The sequence below is a fragment of the Phragmites australis genome, chromosome 5 (assembly GCF_958298935.1).
Source record: "Phragmites australis chromosome 5, lpPhrAust1.1, whole genome shotgun sequence".
NCBI lineage: Eukaryota > Viridiplantae > Streptophyta > Magnoliopsida > Poales > Poaceae > Phragmites > Phragmites australis.
This window is the reverse complement of record NC_084925.1, coordinates 10,755,577-10,779,298: the sequence shown is the minus strand read 5'-3', so window position 1 is coordinate 10,779,298 and position 23,722 is coordinate 10,755,577. Positions and strand designations below refer to the sequence as shown.

At 44.9% G+C, this 23,722-nt stretch overlaps 1 protein-coding gene across 1 annotated transcript; it reads right to left on the bottom strand.

Annotated features, from left to right (window-relative positions):
• Positions 1 to 11,202: 11,202 nt before the first annotated feature.
• LOC133918739 (zinc finger CCCH domain-containing protein 15) lies at positions 11,203 to 22,821 on the bottom strand. Its single transcript, XM_062362774.1, has 2 exons — positions 21,850 to 22,821; positions 11,203 to 11,414 (listed from the first exon to the last, which is right to left on the bottom strand). The coding sequence occupies exons 1-2, from the start codon at positions 22,714 to 22,716 to the stop codon at positions 11,307 to 11,309; spliced, it is 975 nt and encodes a 324-aa protein (XP_062218758.1). The 5' UTR covers positions 22,717 to 22,821; the 3' UTR covers positions 11,203 to 11,306.
• Between the last annotated feature and the right edge of the window lie 901 nt (positions 22,822 to 23,722).

The following is a 23,722-nucleotide window of genomic DNA, read 5'->3' as shown; positions in this document are numbered from 1 at the left end:
CAATATATTCTTCACTATACTTAATGCTAAAAATATTATTTCAATACTTACCGTCACCACCGTAGGATTAATAACAATTATAATCATGATAGCTATATGCTTCATGCATTGAGACAACAACACTTGCTACAAACTGATTTTGGTCATGCATATAATAGTTGGAGTGCTAAAAGAAACTCAGTGCAACAAACTGGTACTCTAGTCTATTTTTTCTTATATTGTAGTCGGTATAGATCAAATGCTTCTAGCAAGATTCTTCACATCAGGTTGGCAACAGTACATCTCCCAGCAGAACATCATGAAAAGCATAGGCTTAATTACAAACTGATTTTTAGCAACGAATGCTCAGCATAGACTTAATTACAGCGGATGAGCTTGTTGTCCAGCGGCAAAACTCTTTGGTGGAGGGAGTCAACGGGAGTTCGACTCTCGTTTCGCATCCTAAAAAGTCTCCAAAGTAGATCACATAGCGAGGAGATGTCTATAAAAAAATGTTAAAAATTTACCCCTACTCTTGTCAGTAAGGCAACTCATATTCAGTTCGGTTGTCCAAAACTCAATTTACAGTACTACGCTAGCCATCACAGCGTCTGGTGCCAAGTAATCATACCAAACGCCCATCATCAAAGTGCATGCCGGTCGAAACTCAAAAGCACAATCGATCAGCAAGATTAGGAGCAGAAACCAGCAGGCATGCAGTCGGGTCTGCGGCAGGCGGGCGTAGCCGCGTGGGTCGGCACGGAGGGTTAACCATCGCCCAGCGCGGGTCGGTGACTCGGTGCGGCGGGTCGGCACTTCCTCGGCACAGGCGTGCGGCGGGTCGTCGTGCGCGGCCGCGCGGGTCGACGAGCGGCGACTCGATGACTCGGAATGCGGATGGGGATTTCAGTCTCAGATTTGGGGATGAGGATCGGGAACGATGGGCAATGGGACGACACCGCGCATGGAGATGCTGTCTCCTGTTGCGATCTGCCGAGCTTGAGATGGGCTTTTTGCTACCGATCAGGCTGGGCTGCTGAGAAATATGAAATAAAAAAACAAAATTATAGGATAGTCTTAAAACTTCTCAGACTACCCTATAGTTCCACCCACATGGCTCATGCATCGTGTAACTCGGACAGCCAATGAAGCACGCAGCGGACCATGTGTTCACCACTTGACTCAACCTAATGCACTAGTAATATTACTTGTTCAATTGTCGTGACAAGGAGCGGTGGGATCCACACAGCCTCAGGATGTTGTCATGGAGATCAGGTGTTGTCCACAAGATGTATAATGAGACAGTGTTTGCGTCTCTGAAAATAACCGCCAAGTTGCTAACAAGACATAGGATCGGTTTACGTAGGCTATGGTTTCATAGCTTTTGGTTAGCTAAGGAAATAGTTATAGTAGTTAAATTGTAGTTGTTAATTTTTATAATAAATTTTTAGCTTTTTAGTACACCTAAAAGCTAAAAAAGTCAATCAGAATCTGTTTCTCAGCTTTTAATTTATTTTAACCATAATTATTTTCTCAGTCAACCAAAAACCATCATAAAACAAAAATAAAAGACAGTTATTTAGATAGTTTCTGTCTTTAAAAAAAACCTATCCAAACAGGAGGATAGGCATTGCTGAGGAAGACAAAAGCATGACACACAGCGGTGGGACCCACACAGCCTCATGGATGTTGTCATGGAGATGTATGATGGGACAATGTTCGGTTGGAAATAAACACACTTTTAGATTTAATTTAGTTTCTAGATAAAACATAAATGTAAACTAATATACTATTATTATTATGCAATAAGAGTATAGCATAGATATGTATATAATAAAATTATACATTATCTAATATACTCCATAACATGAATAGCAGAGCATTGCTCAGCTTAGCCAACATAATTAAAAGAAAATTAATCATAACGAACATATTGATCGGCAACGACAGACATCGAAACCTCCGTGATGATGATGCAGAAGGCAACGACGAGCAGAAAGCAGATTGTGAGCAATCGATGGCGATGAGGAAGCAGATCATTTGCAGTCGCACGGAGTGCTTTCCAAAAAGCTTATTTGCCCTCTCCCGGTGTAGGATCGTAAGGACAATGAACTTCGGATACATGTTCTCTCAATCGCCTATGCACGTAGCCAGAGCAGGACAGAGCAGACTATATGTGGCGACACATCAAAGAGTAATAGGCAAAACTCTAATTATTTGTCCTTTGTGACGACGGTCAGTAGGTATATATATGGAAAATCGTGTGGTTGAGATGTGTCACGATTAGATTTAGTTATGTGCTATGGGAACCATCTAAATAGTGTTCTAATTAATTATTGATCGATCATTTACATAATTACAACCGCAATGATTAATCAGAAAATCATCCCAGTAGTTCAAGTATGTGTTTTGTGCCTAAGATCAGAACACACGTCTTTTCAGCATATATCATCACAACCAAGCTTAATAAAGAGCAAGCAATGAAATTATATTACAAGTCTTTAGAGTATTATCATTTACAATAATTTACAACGCACGAACACTAAGAGGATAAAAGAACAGTCTCACCTCCTAGCCACCTAGAGATACTACGCATTGAAAAATAGAATCTATGAACAACAAAAGATAGGTAGAACTATCTGCCCACCACCCCAAACCTTGTCACTCGAGTAGTTTGCACTACTCATACCCGTCGCCTGCATCGACGGACTGAACTAACCGAACACAGGCTCCTCCTCACATGTAGCACTTATAAAAGCAGCGTGAGTATAAAGGTACTCGCAAGACTTAATCTATAATGTGTACGTATAATAACCCAACTCCAAGGATTATGCATCTTGATGAATTAGGAAGGAATCAGCCCTAAGGTTAAGTAAATTCATATGTAAAGTAGTTTCGACACAAATGTTTGAGCATATACACTTAACCACATGTATTATGCTATCTTGATATCAACATCATGAACATATCTGTAAAAGAACCATCTTATCTCAACAATAGATATCACCAACCATTTTCCAATATACCATACCATCATCCCACACCAGAACTCTACGACCTATGCAAATGGACAGAAGCATGTCCATGGCCGAGAGCGTGGCAATTGAATTGTTCTTACACCCTGTATGGGGTACTCCTTTATCCACACATTATGAGGACCATTCGGCTTACATGACCACATAGGTCCACACAAGGAGTACTCGTGACAACCTTTCCTAAGTAAGCCCCAACCGTTTCAACATACGTCTCAAGGTGCAGGGGTCATCTAGAACTACTCCTCAAGCAAACTAGATACCCCTACAAGTCTATTATGCCCACAACACCCGAAACGTGCAAGTCAAAGGGTCACAGCTACACGAGGTATTCGGCTCATCCTTTCTATAATCAGAAATGTGGTTAGTACGGAAAGTGTTAGAGTCAATTGCAATAATGGTCGGTGCTTAAACGATGCAAGTGGTTTATGGCATCCAAGTTCCTCTCCCGAACTACCCCTAGCACCACTCACATCTTGTATCATCCTCACAACTCATGCTCCCCAACATCATCATTATTTTGTAAACAATAGATAAATCATAAGCTCGTAAATAATGGTTAAACCACCGCTCGACTTCTACCAAGTACCTATGCATTGCTAAGTATCTCAGATACTCTTTTAAGTCAAACAGTAACAATGTAAGACCTAGGTTGCAAGGATGGAACATCAGTAAGTCAAGGTAGGAGTAATGTAGCAATATAGATTCTACCCACGACTCCCGACACAGATTCACTAATATGCAGAACATACATATAGCATAATTTATCGTTTAGACTCAACATGATCCAAAATACATGGTGGAATATACTTAGATGCTTGCCTTGCTGCTCTGGCGCATGCCTGACGCTTTCTACGCAGCACTCACAAAACTCTAGTGGTTCGGTGTCGCCTTCGATCACTTGGATAGTCGGTGCGTCACTCTCTAAATACACCAAGAACACATCGCATAAACAAAAAATGACAGAAAAGTGTTCTTGCATGCTTTAATAATAATTAAATGTCGTGTTTCAAAAACATTTGCAAAAGATCAACAAACGACTCGGGTCAGAAGAGGTTTGTACCTCATATAAGACATCCTAAGTTCGTAAGGCTTTGAGAAACTAGTGGTCAGACTAGCAGTACGGCGGCGGTCAGACAGTTGGTGTGCAAAGAGTTTTGTGATCTGACGGTCAGACCAAACACTTGGGTGGTCTAACGCCTAACTACGGATTTTGATTGAAGTTTTGACCTACAATAGGCGGCCAGACCGTGAGTCCCTGCCAGTAGCACCTTGGCGAGGTCGCTGGTGAAGGCTTTGGAAATGCCTTCGACCACGAAGGGTACCAAAGCGCTCTAGGATACTAATGGAGTGCTTCTAGGGTGGTTTGGAAAACATTCACTGAGCCAAACTTGGAAAGCTCCATAGATGGGATCTAGGCTAGGGTGGAGCTCGAGTCTACACAGAATGGAGACCGATTAGGGCTCAAGAATGATGGGAAAATAGTAGAAGATATCTCACCTTAGCGTAAGAAAGCTTTCTATTGGAGGGATCACTCCGAGAAAGCTCCAATTTAGAGATCGGGCTTCAGGGTGGTGTATGGGCTTAGGGTGGATAAATCTGTGTAGAAACATCTCCAATGAAGAGGTGGAAGGGGATGAGCTCGGGGAAGTCCTCGAGGAGCTTAGGGAAGTCTCTTTCATTAATCTCTGATCGCCGAGGTCGTCCTCTCCCTTCTCTCCCTTGGTTCATTTGAAGGGTGTGAGAGTGAGAAGTGAGAGAGAGATCAAGAGAGTTGGCTGATTCCTTAAGTGGGCGCTTTGAGCCCTAGCGGTCGGACCGCGAGAGCTCCCGATTAGACAAAGGGAATGGTCTCTTTTTCCTTTTTCTATTCTTCTTCTTCTCCAAAGTACTAAGGGCTCTCCTAAAGTGCTCTAAACCATTTCCACACACAAATATGATTATAGTTGTGGGGAAAACGCGTAATGCTCAAAATGTACAATTTTTTAAACACATTTAAAACTTAAATTAATAGCCAATCACACAAAATATGATGCAAATATGATTATGCATGCCTAATTAGACAATTAAGATTCTTGGGATGTGACAATCCTCCCTCCCTTTAAGGAATCTCGTCCAGAGTTTTGACAAACTTAGGGAGAACGTGATGGTGATGAAGTGGAAAAGATCCTTCCATAAATAAATAAGAATTTTGTCGAATTCCATCGATGGGACGATAAGAAGTCCATCGGACCTTCTGGTGCTCTAGCGGTCAGACCGCAAGTAAGCTCGGTCATACCGCGACACGGTTGGACCACGAGTACAACGGTTAGACCGCAAATCCTACAGAGAGTTTTTGGCTCTGACGGTCAGACCGCAAGTCTTGGGTGGTCAGGGTGCCCGGGAATAGAGAGCAAAATTTGTTCTAAACGCTTCTGGCAGTCAGATCGGTAGAGGCGTGGTTGGACCACCAGGAGTATGTTTCTCCCGATTTGAAATGGTTTCTAAGTGCTATCCTTTGGAAACAAAATTTTTTACCAACATAATAATGAACCATAGACGTGTGAGATACTCAACTTATGCATAATTGAAATGATACTCACAAGTTTTCAAAAAGAACGGGAAACTCAGAGTGGATTCGATCCTCATGCTCCCGAGATGCTTCGTCTTCTATATGGTTGCTCAACTGCACTTTAACAAACTTGATAGAGTGACGTCGTGTATGGAACCGTCTAGATAGTATTCTAATTAATCACTAAGTCGATCGTTTGCATAATCATGACTAAAATAATTTACCAGAATATCACCCCGGTAGTCCCGGCACGTGTTTTGTGCCCAAGATCGAAACACATGCCTCTCCAATATATAGTATCACAACATAGTTTAAGAAAGAGCAAGTAATTAAACTTATATTACAAGTTCTTAAACATTTACTAAGTTATTACAATTTATAGCAAAAGAGAGCTAGGAGGAGATAAAACTGACTCAACTCCTAACCAACAAAAGAAACTACACAACGAAAGACTGAAGACTATAAAACAAAAGAAGGATAGAGTCATATGTCATTAGACTCCATCACAAAAGCATGACCTCTGAGTAGTTGCCTACTCATGCCCGCCACCACCGTCGACGAGCGTGAAGTATTCAAAGGCCAACTCCTCCTCGCCGGTAGCACCTAAAATAGCAGCGTGAGTACGAAGGTACTTGCAAGACTTAATCTATAATAGGTACTTATAAATAGCCCGACTCCAATGATTATGCATTGGGATGTTAGCAAGAATACGACCACATGGTTAAGTAAATTCATATACGAAAGCAAATTTTACATAAACATGTATGAGCATCTATACTTAACCAAAGTAACAAACTAGCCCATAAACATCAACTGAATATAATGTAAAAGGAATCGTAGGAATAATATATGTAAAGCGCCATCTCAACCACATCAATCCACATTCGTAACTCTATGACTGCTGTAAATGGACAGAATCATGCTCATAACCAAGAGCACAGCATTTCAAAATATTTTTACACATTGCAGGGAATGCAATTTTACCCATAAGTCTTAAGAACCATACGGCTTGCACAACCACACAGGTCCGTACAAGGGGGTACTCATGTCAACCTTTCCCAATAAGCCCCAACCATTTGAATCGTGCATTGCTCGGTACGGAGCCCACTTTGGTTAACTCCTAGAGAACCACAAATGTCTCTACAAGCCCGCTCGCTCACACTGTCGATGTTCAAGCCCAAATGATCACAGCTATAGAGGAATCCGGCTTGTCTTACCAATAGATTGACATGTGGTAAGTACGGTAAGCACTATAGCCAACTGCAACAACGATCGGTGCTTAAGTGACACAAGCGGTCTACGGTGTCTGAGTTCCTCTCCTGACATACCTAGGGGAACTCCGCATCCGAGCAAGAAAAACACCCCTAACACCGCCCACATCTCATTTCATCCTCACAACTCATCCAACCAATACCATCAACCCATCATTGTGATCATTTTACAAGTAATTAAAGTTTATGCTCACGAACGATAAAACATTTCACTGCTCAACTTCTATCAAGGACCTGAGCACTTGCTAAGCATCACGAATAACATTTTAAGTTGGACAACATCATATTAAACCTAGGCTACAAGGATATTAATTAGTGCATCAACATAGGTTCTACCAATCATAAATCCGACATCGACTCGAATACATGCATAACGTACATAAAACAAATTTATCACATTAGACACATATGATCCAAATTAATGGATAAGGGCAACCCAAGAAGCATTGAGATGTCCTGGAACGTCGGTGCCATCTCACCAATTGCAAGGTGAAACGTGTGTGTCTTCGGTCTCCACCAGTCGACCCACGCAATGATTAGTGATGCGTCGATCAAGAACCAAGGAGAACCATCCTGACCTGGTGACACTAGTCTCGCGAATGGTAGCAAACCAATGCGATCAACCTGCAGTTCAAACAATTTAGAAAGTAGTAATACTTCAAACTTTATTTGTACAGAACGTATGAAACTATTACCTCAAACACATGCTGACGGTTACCAACAACATGAACCCTGTGAGATTGGCCCTTCTTGCTCTTCTCTTCCATGTAAGATGTTATCTTTTTCGTGTACACCCTTTGCGAGTTGCCCATATGGAGTGCAGCCTTGCTGTAACGCTCTCGGAGATACCACTGCATTCCATGAGTGACCCTCTCCACAATTGCTACCAATGGCAGTGGTCTATTCCCATTCATTACCCAATTATAAACCTCGGTGAGGTTAGTTGTCATAATTCCATAACGTGAGCCATCAGTGTCCGCAATAAGTGCTCATTTCTCCAATGGTTCGTGTTTGATTCGGTTGAAGAAACACTTAACCCTCCTTCCACCCTTCCTTCTCCTGATCACACTCTGCTGCTTAAGTGGTAAAGGCTATAGACCCTCGGGCTCCTCCTCCCTTAGTACAACTGGTTTCTTCAAAACTTCATCCATATGCCTACCAGTTAGTTTATCAAGCTCTTCCCACAGAGTATCAAACTTCCTCCTTTGGTTCTATTTGAACAGCTTCTTAAAAAGATCCATCAACCCCTTGCTCCTAAATTATTTGTAGAAGTTTGCTCCAACATGCCGCATGCACCAAGGACTATGGAAATCTGGCCACGCAAATACCTCGTTTGTACCACTCTGCAATGTGTTGATAGCGTTCGATAAGACTGCATGACAATCGTGGAGCACACACATGTTAGGCCTATTACTAAAAATGCCTCTCTTAACCCACTGCAAGAACCACAACCAACTATTCGTAGACTCACGTTCGACAAATGCAAAAGCCAAAGGCACAACCTATTACCATTTACCCCGATAGTTGTGAGTATTTGCCCCTTGTATTTTCCTGTGAGGAATGTCCCGTCCACGCACATCAACAATCGACAATATCGGAATTCCTCAATCATAAAGCCAAACAACCAGAACGCTCATTGAAGAACTCAATCATGAGTAGCAATGCAGGTGTCCGGATTGTTACCCTGAATAACCTCTAGCAATGACGGTAGGTTGTAGTGTCCTTATATATATCAAACCTCTTCTATAACACCTTTTGTTTCGCTCTCCATACCATGTCATACAAAATCTCGTACTCAAATTTTGTATTAATAGCATGCATAACTCCAAACGAGGACATACTAGTCTTCTTCACAATCTTTGGGTACGTCATATTTGCAACATAATCAACGGTCATGTTCTTGTGTGCGCACATAGGTCGGCTCAAGTTGCACGTATGTGGCTCAACAATGGATGCTACCCATATAGTGTCACACCTCGGCAAGAATCTGTGAACTCGCCATGTGCAACCTTCAGCTAAACCTTTCATGTCGTATGTCTGAGGATTGGAAATTGCCACCTTGAACTCCATCTTCTCTAAAAATATCATCTCTTCACTGCATACTGCAGATGGACTTTATCATGAAATATCTAGTCTTTGGTCACCACGATCGAATCATATGCCCATGACAACTTGTGTCCATCGTCCACCATCAACTTCTCCAATACAAAATTAGATCATTCCTCCAGAATTCCTGCACCTAAGTCCACAAATTTATGGAACTCGTCGTCATCTGCCTCCATCTGGTCCACAAGTACCTCGTCCCGCTCCCCTAATTAGCACACATCGCGGTCTGATTATCTTACCTGTCGCTATATCCTTCTCTTGCCGTTTGTACCTCAGCCGCTGCACTAGACCGCGGGGGGAACCTCCAAGATCACACTCTCCTACACCTCCTCATTGACAATATTTTCACCAACAGCATGTGACGGGCCTACTTCATAATCTAAAGTTGTCGCTTATGTAAGCATGACATGGACAAAATCCCGTTGCAATCCTAACCTCACAAATTGCTTCCATTGAGGTGTATTTTCACATTCCCATAAAGTCCACTTCCACCTAGTCTCAAATAACTTAGGCAACATACCCTTGAATGACAAACTCTGCTCCGACGTGATAATTCCCAACACATCATGCAACATCCCTATCACTTGACTGCGCTACATTCCACCCGGATTATTCAAAGTAATAGTTAAACCCCAGAAATTACTTAAATCTACCCCATTGTTGCATTGTTCAATATACCCTTCACCATAATACACACTAAAAACCACTCATCCCGACATCCTCATGCAAAATCATATTATTGTCTGTTAATTCCTTGACATTCTAAACTTTATTGCTACTAATATTGTTAAAATTATTCCTAAATCAATATTTAATTATTACAAACATTTAATTACTCAAAAATCAATATTATTGTCTGTTAATTTCTTGACATCCTAACATTTAAATATTCATATACCACGCTTACATTCCAAGAACTATTACTAATACTTTTTAACAATTTATTTCTAAATCGTAGTACACTTCTACCAACATCACGCTGACATTCCAAGAAATATTGTTAATATTTCTTGGAAAAATATTCCTAAATCACGCTTCAATTCAAATATTTATTGATACTATATTTGCTAAAAATTATCACGCTCATTCGAAACTAACGCACAAATGTCTAAAATATTTCATAAATCATACTACATATTTAACTACAACTATACTAATTTCTAAAATTTCTAACTACTCTCAATTTTATAAACGGATCTAAACTAATTTATAAAATTTCTATTAAACTCTAAATTTCTTAGGCTATTTCTAACTAGTTTCTAAAATTTCTACAAATATAAATAACAAAAAAAATTACCTCCTCTTCTTTCTTCTTCCTTTCTCCTCCTCCTCCTCCTCCTCCTCCTCCTCCGTCTACTTCTTCCTTTCCCGATCAAGCGGCGGCGCAACGCCGATGCACAGCTGCATGGGCCCGGTGAGGCACACCCTGAGGGTCACAAGGGCGGCATGTGGGCACGTGGATGAGACGGTGTGACACCTCAGCGAGGGCGATGCAGTACGGCGCGCGGCCACATAGACCCTGCGCCGGAGGCCTTGAAAGCATCTTGTCATCATACCATATGGCAATAAATCTATCACCATACCATATGACAACAAGGAACATGTCACAACAACCGTCGTATTTATTGTCGTGATCCACAACATATCGCTGTTAGCGATTATTACCTATCACCATATGATTTAGCAACGGATCCTTAGTCGCCAACTAGCTAGCCAACGATACGCTATTCTTGCAATTTTACAAAATGACCTATTATTTTTACAATTTTCTAATAAAATACTATTATTAAAAAATTCAGGAACAAACGGCGCGCAGGACGAATGTCTCGGACGCGACACAACGGTCGATTCACGTCGTGTCGTATCTTTTCACCTGTCAGCTAAAGCACACAGGATAAGAGGAAAAAAGGCGTGACCAAAGTAGAAGGAACATGCATGCACGCTACGAAGTATGACTAGGAGCTGCAACAGGCATCAGCACAACACGAATGGTACTGAACGAACATATAGGGGAGGCGCATGAGACGCACCAAACAGCTTCTGAAGCCTGCTCACCTGTGACTTTTCATTTGCGTGCTGTGGCACACAGGGGTAGTCTAGGACAGAACCTTTGGAGCATCACCTTGGGCTTTGGGGCCTTTGGACCTTTACATCCATTCAGCCTATTCAGGAACCAACCACCTGATAGGAGACGTGACATGAGATCACATGCACATACAACGGCGAGCTGGATACAAGTGTGGTGATGATACAAATTCAAAACTGGGTCCTGAATTTCCTTTTTTCTCATTTTTCAGATGACAAAATATCAAAACAAAGTTATTGCATTGTACAACAACAAAATAAGCAACACGGTGGTGGGAGCTCCTAGTCCTCCTTGTCCTGAGCCATCTTCTTGCGGATCTCCTGCGCCGCGTTGAAGATGCCGAGTGTTGGTTTGTTGCAGACAAAGCACTTCTTGTTCTTGGAATGGTGCTGAAAATAAAAGGCATACAATGAAACAAAATACTTTGCCCGACTCAAGACATTGTACTTGTGCAAAAAGGATATCAAGTAACAAACTGAGGTTTCCCATCACATTCCAACTTGAGAGGCAAAATTCATTCAAAAGTCAAAAGTAGTCTAGACCAAACAAGGTGAATTTCACTAAACTAGTGTCCGCTGCACCCTCCAAAGTCACTGGCAACAATGCCAGATCACCGAACTTCAACGTCATGCTACTAAAACTACAAAGCAGTACTGGATCACAGAAAACCTGAAGGACATATTCCATTGTTCTTTCACAAGTTGTTTTACAAACTGCATCTAGATTTACCTCAATACAAAGTCTTAGTAAGAAAACAATTCTTATCTCTAAAATGGAAAGCTTAACAAGCCTCCAAATTCTCCACATCACCAACAAAACACCAACCACCCGATCATTACATCTTTAAAAATATGTATTATGTCTTCCAATCATGTTCCTTCACTATGTATTATCCTTCCCATGGGACTGCCTCGCATATGTATAGCTCCCAACCAAATACTAAACTACAGCTTGACCAGAGTTCTTTCTCTATCAAATCCATGGTTGTCAGTCTGGCTAGAAAAGTGTTGGGGGAAATATCCCAGACTGCAGATAATACTACGGGGACGCCGTCACGAGCTTCTCTGGAGCCCTCGGACTCCGAACTCCCTACAGAAGCTAAGGCTTCCAAAGACTGTGAACCCTCGTACCACCGTCTCTCGAGAAAGGGGAAGAAACTGACCTCTGGAGAGAATATCAGCAAAAGAAGAACACCAAAGGTATTGGTCTGACACGAAGTGATCGGCAATTAATGCTAGCGCAAGTGGTGGCCACTCTGACACCCGAGACAGTACGGCGCCACAATTAACAACCGGCTAGATACCGTGTCCGTAGGGCTACTTGCACTACTGTATTTATCATAGTAGATAATGTCTTATGAGCAGGGTAAAAGTATTCTACCTAGACCCGAGCGGTGCGATTCGACCGGCCATAGATCCCTGAGGTATAGTGATAGCTTATATCACTATCTGTGTAGGGTATATCTATATTTACACCTTAAATGGCACTATAAATAAAAACCCTTGCCATCAGACTAACGGACCCAATCTTTTTTTACTATCAACATGTTTTTGGTTCTCCCTACTCTCCACTTCTTCTCTAAGCTTGAATTTTCTCTCTAGAGGAGACTCGCCGCACTTTGTTCGTGGAAGACATCTTCTTTTCCACTAACAGCGCGCCATCCGTGGAGACCTGAACATAGAGTAAAGGGGAGATAGAACACCACCAAAGACCACCAAGGTGTTAGCCTAAGCAGTCGTTTCCATCACCGCACCCATGCAAATGTATGTATGGCAGCCGCGACCGAGCACACCATGTGCACCCACCAGCTTCGCAACTGGGTGAAATGGCGATCATCTCGCCACCATCGATCCAACAGCTTGGGTTGCCACAAAGGCCTAAGCCGGCACAAAGGCGCTCCAACAGTGGCACAAGGACCCTGTCGCACCCCAGGGGGTTACGGCCGAGGCTGTAGCCTGACAGGGTGCCCTCCAATGGTTCTAGGCGCTCAAGCCCAAGTGCACTCATGCGTGGGCCAGCCCCTAGACGCCTCCTGTGATGACGCTCAGGGCACCTTCGTCGAGCCAGTGTCCTCTGAGAGCATGGTCGCCTGGCGACCCCGACGGCCTCCTCACGTGGAAGCATGCTTCGGGGAGACCATCGACCCTAGGGGCGCAGATTCCGCCAGCATCCTTGGCACAGACCACAAGCGTCAAAACCACTAGAAAGTTACTCTGCATCCTGCACGGACACGGACGTGGCCACAATACAAACAGCTGTCGAACCCTCATAGCTTTCCGGGAAGATTACCTCAAGAGACGGACGGGGCGCCCAGAAGGAAAAAAAAGCCAGCGATAGATGACCCATGGGTTGCAAGTCTACAGTAGGATGCCAGGTGGGTGGCCGAGCCTTACCGAGCCACCCTCGGCCCGCTATGCCGCCCCCGACTCCGCCGCCAACGGTGCAATACCCCAGTGATGAGGACTGAGTCGCGAAAAGGCCCTAGCTATAAACAGAGTCCGACAAGCCTCCAACGTAGGGGGCCCCACCTGAGTCTCCGAAGTGGTTAGAGCCACCGACGTGCCTCCCCCGTCGGGTTCGACACTAGTGGGATTGGCCGCGGCGAAGAGGTGCAGGGCTCTGGCAAAAGGGCTCCAAGTGCTCTGGATGCCCACGCAACCCAAACCCTTCGGCAAGCAGCCCAGGCTGGAGAAGTCTACCCTTCTGCCGCCTTCAGGCTGCGGAGTTCTTCTTAGCCTTCGACCTTACTGTGGAGGCCTCATTTTGGCAAAGGTATGCCCACTTATGGCCACCTAGCAATACTCTGAAAGTATCTAGTTAGTATTTATACAACAAAGTCAGCGTACTCTGAAAGTAGCTAGCTTATCTGATTGAAAGTCTCTACGACAGATAGCTACTAGGTAGCAACAGGATACCATAAGACTTAAGTTATATCTTTGTTCAACAATAAACAGTAAAACAAAAGTTATATCTAAGTCAAAACTTAAGTTATACCTTCGCTGAAATAATGCATAGAGATTAAAAACCTCCTCATCGATGGCTTAGCCTCGATAGCAGAGACAACTTAAAAACCTCCCCACTGAAGCCATCGGTGATGGAGACAACTTAAAAACTTCCCCACCGACGGCTTAGCCTCAGTGGTGGAGACATCTTCAAAACCTCCCTACCGATGGCCTAGCTTCGGTAGCGAAGACATCTTAAAAACCTCCCCACCAATGACTTAGCCTCGGTGACGGAGACATCTTAAAAAACCTCCCCACCGATAGCTTAGCCTCGGTGGCAGGGACATCTTAAAAACCTCCTCCACCAATGGCATCACCCTCTGACAGGTCGTAAAACCTTGAAAACCCTCCGACAGGTCGTAAGCATAAGCCCCGATATTGTAAAAGTAAAAAAAAAAACCCTCCGACGGGTTGTAGGTGAAAACCCCGATGTTGTAAAGGTACTAAAACCCTCCGACAAGTCGTAGGCGAAAACCCCAATGTCGTAGAGGTACAAAGAAACCCTCCGACAGGTCGTAGATGTAAGCTCAGATGTCGTAGAGGTACTAGAAACCCTCCGACGGGTCATAGGCGTAATCCCTGATGTCATAGATGTACTGACAACCCTCCGACTGGTCGTAGGTGTAAGCCCCGATGTCGTAGAAGTACTGAAAACTCTCTAACAGGTCATAGGCAAAAGCCTCAATTTCGTAGAGGTACTAAAAACCCTCCGACAGGTCATAGACGAAAGGTCTGATGCTGTAGAGGTACTGAAAACAATCCGACAGATCGTAGGCGTAAGTCCGATATCATAGAGGTACTGGAAACCCTCCAACAGGTCATAGGCGTAAGCCCCAATGTCGTAGAGGTACAAAGAAATCCTCCGGCAGGTAAAAGGTGTAAGCCCTGATATCGTAGAGGTATGAAAAACCCTCCGGCTAGTTGAAGGCATAACATCGATGTCGTAAAGGTACGGAACCCTCTAGCAACTTGAAGGCGCTAGCTGAGTACCAAAGAGGTACAAAACTTCCATCGAGCTCAAGATAGACCTGCCTCCAGAGCCTCACCACGGCTAAGAGCCGAGGGGGTCACGAATTGCCTCCCTTTGGCCTAGCCATTAGCTTCACCTCCAGCAACTGTCGTATGTCTCCGAATGGCCCTGCCTCCGGAGCCTCACCGTGGGTAAGGGTCGAGGGGGTCACGGATTGCCTCCCTCGGCCTAGCCATCAACTTCACCTCCAGCTACCACCGCAAGGTTCCAGATGGCCCTCTGGAGCCTCGTCGCGACTAAGGGTCGAGGGGGTCGCAAACTGCCTCCCTCGGCCTAGCCATCGGTTTCACATCCAGCAACCACCGCAGAGCTCTGGATGGCCTTGCCTCCGGAGCCTCGCTACGGCTAAGGGCCGAGGGGGTCGCAGACTGCCCCCTCGATCTAGCCATCTGCTTCACCTCCTCCGACTGCCGCCGGGTTCCGAATAGATTGCTTTGAGTCGAAAATCTGAAACAAATTTGGAGAGAAGTCTGTACCAGCATCAGATAGAAGAATATTCGTATCATACTAGAACCTAGTGGCGGCCAGGGCTAAGGGAGTCGCAAACTACCTCCCTCGACCTTAATCGTCAGCTTCGCCTCCATCCATCGCCACTAGGCTCTGAAACTACCTCTCCTCTGTCAAAGAACTCATCTCATAACCCCACTATTAGCTACACCTTCGCCAGGAACAACGAGGTCATTGTCCCCCGCCAGAGGTGCAGGATCCAAACCCTCCGCACCGTCGATGACACCTACCTCGGTTGCGTTGAGGTCTAAACCTGTGTAAATCTTCGTCGCTCCAGTCGCCTCTAAAACACTAAAAAGAAATGCCTACCATCGCACTCTCTGGCCGCAAACAACCGCTGCGTGCGAGGGAGCCAAGGAAGATGAGGCACTGGAGCTTAGGTGCACACACAAAAAAACATATCTGGTTGCATGCCCGAAAGATCGTCATACACTTTGATCAAAGAAAAAAACAACACTAAGCGGACCCAAGGACTTAGTTATATTAATAAATTTCACATCAAAAAATGATTACATGCCTTCCCGAGTTCCAGTATCTAGACTATTCAGGACCAAAAGCACTAACAAAAGATTGGTAAGAAAACTACAGCCCTAACAGCAGCGCATGAAGCAGCGTATGCGTTTCATCTGCGACCTACCGCTGCAGAAGCTAATGCAGTAGCCAGCCCCCGCGCTATAAGAGGATAAGGACGATGATGACTCCTCCTTGGCCTTATCTCCCTCCTCCTTGGCCTTCTTCTTCTCCGCATGGGCTGCCTCCTCCGCTTCCATCTTCTCTTCCTTGTCGATCTCCTTCTCCAAAAGATCTCAGTCGACCTCCTCTTCATCGTCGGAGACATTGATAATCTCGACTGGAGCGACCAATCGGACTGAAAATCGAGACGCAATGGCAGGGGTGGCTCTCTCTGCAAGGATGAAAGCACGATGGTTGCCAGCTCCAACCTTGCAAGCATGCCCGCGGGACCGCTCGCCCCCGGAGGCACCATAGTAGGCGGAACTAGCGCTGGCACCAGAGGTGACCCCGCCCTGGTCAAGCCAGTCGAAATCATCGACATCTCCGACGATGAGGAGGACACCATGATCAAACCAAAGAATCGCTCCCTTACACAGCAATAAAGGATCAACTGGGTAGACCCAAACTTTTATAACCAAGCCAATCGTTTGCGTACGCCTAGGGAAGGAAACAGAACCGCCACGGGTGTCGTCCCGTGGCCTTCCCAATTATTATTCTGAGGGGTCGTAGCCACATCCCGATCAAACCAGTGCACACACGGCAACTCCCTGCAGCAATGCCCTAGTTATTTTGCATACACATCCTGTCGCATTTACTATATGAATCCCTTTCGACGCATGCAAGGGTAACCGACATAAGACCCCAGGAGAACCGACGTATTACCCCGTCAGATGCACTGATGTTACCACACGTCATTAAATACTTAAGCCAAAAAACAGGGAGAATATCTTGCCTCTACATACGATCTCCATTATGACGGTTCAAATGGCGAAAAGTATCGCCATCAGAGAAGCTGAAGAACATGCTCTGACAGCCGTAGGACTTAAAATGGCCTTCAGCTTCAACACCTCTACTCCTCCGACCTTAGCATGGGCTCAGGAGCGCCTTGCCTCCATTCGAACCTCGACGGCCTTCAACTCTGACGTCTCTAGGCCCCCGGTCTTATCATGAGCCCCAGAGTATGTTGCCTCCGTTCGAAGCCCGACAACATTCGACTCCAACGCCGCTACGCCTCCGATCTCAGCATGGGCTCCAGAGCGCATTGCCTCCGTTCGAACCTCGGCAACCTTCAGCTCCAATGCCTCTACGCCTCCGGCCTGAGCATGGGCTTCAGAGCGCATTGCTCCGTTAAAACCCCGATGGCCTTTGGCTCCAACACCTCTACGTCTCCAGCCTCAGCATAGGCTCTGGAGCGCCTTGCCTCCATTCGAACCTCGACGGCTTTCGACTCCAACGCCTCTACGCCTCCTGCCTCAGCATGGGCCCCAAAGTATGTTGCCTTCATTCGAACCCTAATGGCCTTCGACTCCAACGTCGCTACGCCTCCAGCCTCAGCATGGGCTATGGAGCGCATTGCCTCCGTTCAAACCTCGACGGCTTTCGGCTCCAACGCATCTACACCTCCGGGCTCAGCATGGGCTCCGGAGCACATTACCTCCATTCGAACCCCAATGGCCTTCGGCTCCAACGTCTACTAGCATCCGACCTCAGCATAGGCTCCAGTGCACATAGATCCCAGCAAACCACCACGGCCCTTGGCTTCGTGATCGGATCAACCTCAAGCAACCCCCGTCGGGCTCCGAACTGCATCATCCCCGGCAAGCTTCAGATAAACCAAGTCGATATCTCCGACTCTCGTCCTTGGGCTCCAGACCACACAATTTCCTCCGGGTTACGCAATCTCCATCTGGCTTCGTCACCATCGCTTACGATCATCACCGAGAAACTCTTCAACGGCTAGAAGTTATATTAGGATATCCTAACTATGAGGCTAGACTGAAGGTAGTTCCTTCTACATCTGCTCACCCCTTCACACCTTAAGGCCAATAGATGAGGAGGTAATGTTGGAGGAAATATCCTAGCCCGCAGATAATACTAAGGTGACGTCGTCACAAGCTTCCCCGGAGCTCTCGGGCTCTGGACTCCCTGCAGAAGCTAAGGCTTCTGGAGGCTGTGAACCCCTCAGGCCACAGCCTCTCAAGACAGAAGAAGCAGCTAGCCTCCGAAGAGAATATCATCAAAGCAAAACACCAAAAGCAATTGGCCTGACACGAAGTGACCGGTAGTTAATGCCGACGCAAGTGGTGGCCACTCTGACACCGGGACAATGCGGCGCCGTAATTAACGATCTGCTAGGTACCGCATCCCTAAGGCCACTTGCACTACTGTATTTGCCATAGTAGATAATGTCTTCTGAGTAGGGTAAAAATATTCTACCTAAGCCCGAGCTATGTGATTCGGCTGGCCCTAGGCCTCTGCGGTATAGTGATAGCTTGTATCACTATCTCTATAGGATATACCTATATATTTACACCCTACATAGCACTATAAATACACACTCTTGCCATCAGACCAGGGGATCCAATATTTTTTACTATCAACATGTTTTTTGTTCTCTCTCCTCTACACTTCTTCTCTAAGCTTAAATCTCCTCTCTAGAATAGACTCTTGCTGCACTTTGCTCGTGGAAGACATCTTCTCTTCCGCCAACACAAAGCTCATAGATTTACAGATGTTCATACATTAGTCTTTCTTTTCCTCCTGGGGACTTATGCCTAGCAAATTATTTGCAATTTACAACTTAATTGTTGGATACCGCACTGCTTCTAGTTTCGCACCCCTTTTTACATTAACGTGTAACTACTTAAATGGCATTAAAACGGGCAGTGAAACATAGAAGAACTATTTGATATGCTTCCCTGTTCTTTTATAAAGGATTTTCTACAAGAGATGCCATAGACGAAAGAAGGTTGAGTCATTAGAGAGCACGGTTTTTCCAAAAGATGAAGTCAAAATGGCTAATACTAGGTATACTTCTCTATTGAAGTTGCTGCCGACGTATATCTCGTGCAATGATCATGTGCCTTATTCTGCCTACTTTGGTTTAAAATTACTCAGAGCAGGATGTAATTATATCTGTCTTGATTGATTCGATCTACGCTTCAGAGACTACAGGAGATGGCACTATGATAATTTCTCTGTCGATGAAATACCTCATGGTCAAATGTGCATCTGAATCAGCAAACTGTTTGGTTATTTTAAATTAATGGAATGACACTGGAACTGTGTTTATAATTATGCAAGATACTTATATGATATTTTTAATTCCTTTGGAGGAAGAAAGAAAATCGAAGTCCATGAAAGAAGTGAAGCACAAGTAGAGGACCCTTAGATGGAAGTCATGACGAGCTGATGGCTATCATAAATCCAATGGTGGATTTTTAACTTGCCAAGTGAGGTTATGACCAGTAGACAGATGGCTTCCTGCAGGCTAATGGACCACCTTATTTCCGATACGAAAATGTTTCCCTTGTTCCAGAACATGTCTGGACAATCATCTCAAGGTTGTATGACATCTAGCCTGAGTTTGTGGACTCGAAGTTCTTTTTGTGCTGCTGCGAGCAAAATAGGTTACACACATAACTGCCAATTAAAAACAGGTCAGCCCTCCTTCCCTTACCCCTAAAAACAATATATGACGCCTTTCCCCATACTAAGAAGTGGTGGCCCTCGTGGGACCCAAGAAGGCAGTCTAACAAGGTTGCTCCTCTAAAACCCAAAATGATGGAATTCCTACTTGGTTTAATAAGGACCACACTGATGAAATCAGCAGGACAGAGAGATACAGATCTCTAGGCAATTCATTTCAAGTAGATACAATTGCACAGCATCTCTCAATACTGAGGAGAATGTTTCCAAATTGCATGAATGTGCAAGTCCTTTTTCTCTGGTATTGAAGGAGCAGAGGAAGCTCTATATGGTGGTCTCAGCTGGGAAATATGAAGTGAACAGGACTATCTTGAATAGTTGGCGGGAGCGAACCCAAACAAGCACCTCGATTGAGATTGATGATGTTCAGATATTAACTTTTGCGAGGGTCCATGGATCATGATGTCCCTTAACCCCTGCAATAAATCCTAGACTAGTGTCTGTTAAACACCTTTCCTTGGCCTTGGTTAGTCGTGTCTGCTAACAATACCCGCTCCCCAAATATCAACAGTTGATCAAATCAGGCAAACTGTCTGCAACACCCTTCAAGCACTTACAATCTCCTATGCTCCTACCAAACACATCATCACTTCCAGCCCTCTATGACTATGCCCATACATTTGTTCACTTGTACATAGGTCAATTATCATAATTGATGTATATATAACTAAGCAACCCTAGTGTGCATGCACTCTCCTGGTCGGATATATGTATTTAGTTATATGTATATAGAAGTGGGCATTAAATAGTCCCACATAGTCATGAAATGCCCTGCAAAATTTTGATAGAGAAGATCGATATTATAAATGAGCACAGGACTAATACTATTTCATGTGTGCATGCATGACACTTTTAACATTCTCATTTTAACAACATGCCTGATGTGCAGCCATACAAAAACAGGAATAAGAATTTAGACTAAATCATATATAAAAGGTCACCATGGGTTTTGAAGCCACCCTAAATACAGTTGATAATTGAGGTTTCTAAGAGAATTGTTGCTGCAGATTCTGTGGCTGCTGTCTGCTGTTTGCACCAAGTCACCACAAAACATATTGCCAGTCTGATATGCAGAACTGTGTTTCTGACCACATTTTCCTTTTGTAATATCCAATTCATGTGGTGCTTTTGTCAGAATAGGGTAAATTCATGGATTTTTGTTGCTAACATAAGATTTTCACAAAGCAGACAGTACATGCTAGTGCTCATGTCTCAACAGTTCAATTTGGCAGAACTAAGAAACTTTGCTGCATTGTTGTGCAAGTTTGAAGAAACAAGGGCATTATTTGGTAGAGCTTCCAGTACGCCAACTATTGATCATCAATCTATATGGATATAGCATTTAAGATGACAACACGCATTTCTCCTTCTTACATAGTTATCTTTGTCATCTCCTTCAAAATATCTTAAATTTACAAAAGATAATCAGATCTTCAAACAATTTCCATCCACCAGACCCATCAGTCTCTGACTCTTATCTCGTGAAAACGTTTTTTATTGTTTCAAGTGGATTTAGTTCCAGGTATAAACTGATTGGCCAGTCCAATCAACAGAAATCAACTATTCATGAACTAAATTAGGAAAAACACAACACTGTAACAGAATCCCATAGCTACACACCTAAACAACAAAACTGCTAACCTATCACTTCATTATAATTGCATGCAATCTGAGCATCAAGATGACAAAATATTTTCAAGTTTGAAAAAAGGTATCAAAATACTCCCCCATAACTAACCTAGTAAGCTTAAATTTTTAACACAATAATTCATTACTAGCAAAACATAATAAGCCTAGGGAAAGGAACAACACTTACAACATATATAAAATGGGCAAAGCATATTATAAATCCAAGCCAACAATAATGGTTCTAGATAAGTTGTCACACAGTTCAAGTCAAATTAATCCTTACTAAGCTCTTCTTCAATAAATATTCAACGTGACAAACTATTAGCCCAGACAAGCAAGCAAGCGGACACTTAGGTCTTCTCCATGACAAACTCATCAATTGCACAGATGCCAAGCATACAACATATTATGAAAGCAGAAGAAACTGAGTCATACCTTCAATGCGCAATGTTCACAAAAGTAGTGCTTGCATTTTGTGACCACCGGATCAACGAACGGCTGCCTGCAAATGAAGCAGGCAAAGGGCAGCGCCTCATCATCGTCGTCGTCGTCGTCCTCCTCCCCCGCCTCGTCGTCACTCCCATCCCCGCCGCCCATCGCAATGCGCCGCTTGCGGGCCTTCTCGGCCTCGTCCCACTCCTTCTCCAGCTGCCACCCGGACTTGTAGTCCCCTCTGTCGTGCATGAACTTGCAGGAATCACCGTACCCGCAGTACCCCGTCTCCTTGTAGTCCTTGCAGATGTCGGGCTGGTAGTCGAACCGTGTGGAGAGCCGGATGTGAGCGGACGCCCGGAGCGGGCCGTGCGAGCCGCCGGCCTTCTCGCTGGACACCGTGTGCTCCCGCCGGAACCCGGCCTTGTGGTCTGTATACCCGTGGATCCCCTTGTACAGCTCCCCGGAGCCGGAGCCGGAGCCAGCGGAGGAGGGATTCTTCCTGAGGGACTCCTCAGCCTGCTTGAGCTGGCGCTCGCGGATGGCGCGTGCGTCGCGGTCGAACTCCGTCTCCGTCTCGAGCGTGGCCGTGACGCGGCTGTCGGTGTTGGCCTGAATCGTCCGGGACGACTCGTACTGGAACCGGCGCGGCTCGGAGGAGCCATCGGTGGAGGAGAAGACGAGCTTTCCGGTGGAGGACGGCCCCTTTTTGGAGCGCAAGGCCGCGATGGCGCCGCCGCCGTCGTCCTCGTCGTCGGAGCCAGCGGGCGCGGCTGGGCGCTTACGGATGTTTTTGGGTGGCTTCCTCACGAAACTACACACCGGTGCCGAGCCACCGACGGCCCCCGGCTCGCCGCCGCCATCGGCCATGGGGGTGGTAGGGTTCGGGGCTTGCTCCCGGTCGGTCTGGATCGAAGAGGCAGGACGAGAGATTGGATCCTGTCCGTCTCTGACTGGGTTTCCGTAGAACGGGGAAAGTAGAAAAACAACGCCGAGTCGGTTTCTGGAAGAGAAACGATTCTACAGTAAAAGTGTTTTATGGTTAAAAATATTTCTCTAAGGTAAATTAGATTGAAGGAGTGATTATGCGAGAAAATAAATCTAGTTTGTTTAAGAAATTATTTTAAAACTAAAAACTATAAATTATTATTTGGTAGAACTCTCACTAATTCTACTCTACTGGCTGATTTAGAAGATATACTAAACAGATCCTAAGTCTAGATGAAATTTCATTCCATTTTTCTCGCCTTTATATTGCCATGGAGATTCACGCTATGGCTGATGTCGTGACCTTCCTCCTTGCCACGTCCTGACTAGGTTAGTGTTTTAGGCAAGACCATAAGATTAGGGTTTGGAGTTCAGTAGATCCCAAATCTTAGACTATCCCTAACTATATTTCTTTCATTTCGTTCCTTTACCGATTCCCTTTACTGTTCTCATTCCATATCTCTCATTTCCAACAGCTTTTTTTTGAGGGGAATCGTGAAGGGAAAGAAGAGATAATCTCGTCCTGAAGGGAATGACCCTGAGAATCCCGTCGTGAAGAGGAACCGTTGGAGCGCTAAAGGGAACGAGAATCCCTTCATGATGGGAATCTCACCCGCGAAGAGAAGTTGTTGGACGTGACCTTAGAGGGAGGGTGGGGGCATAGGAACCACAGGGCAGCTATGATGTCACCGGCGCAAGCTGGTATGATAGCGGTGGGCCAGAAGATAATCAATTTGATGAGGATGCCAGCGATGGTGTATCACTTCAAGTACTGTAGCTGAAGCCTACCGCATCATCATGCCTGAAGCGTCCGTCTGTGATTCTAAAAAGTTCAGGATCAGGTTTGATGTTTCACTTGCTTTTTGTCAAAAGGATTTTAGTAAGCTCA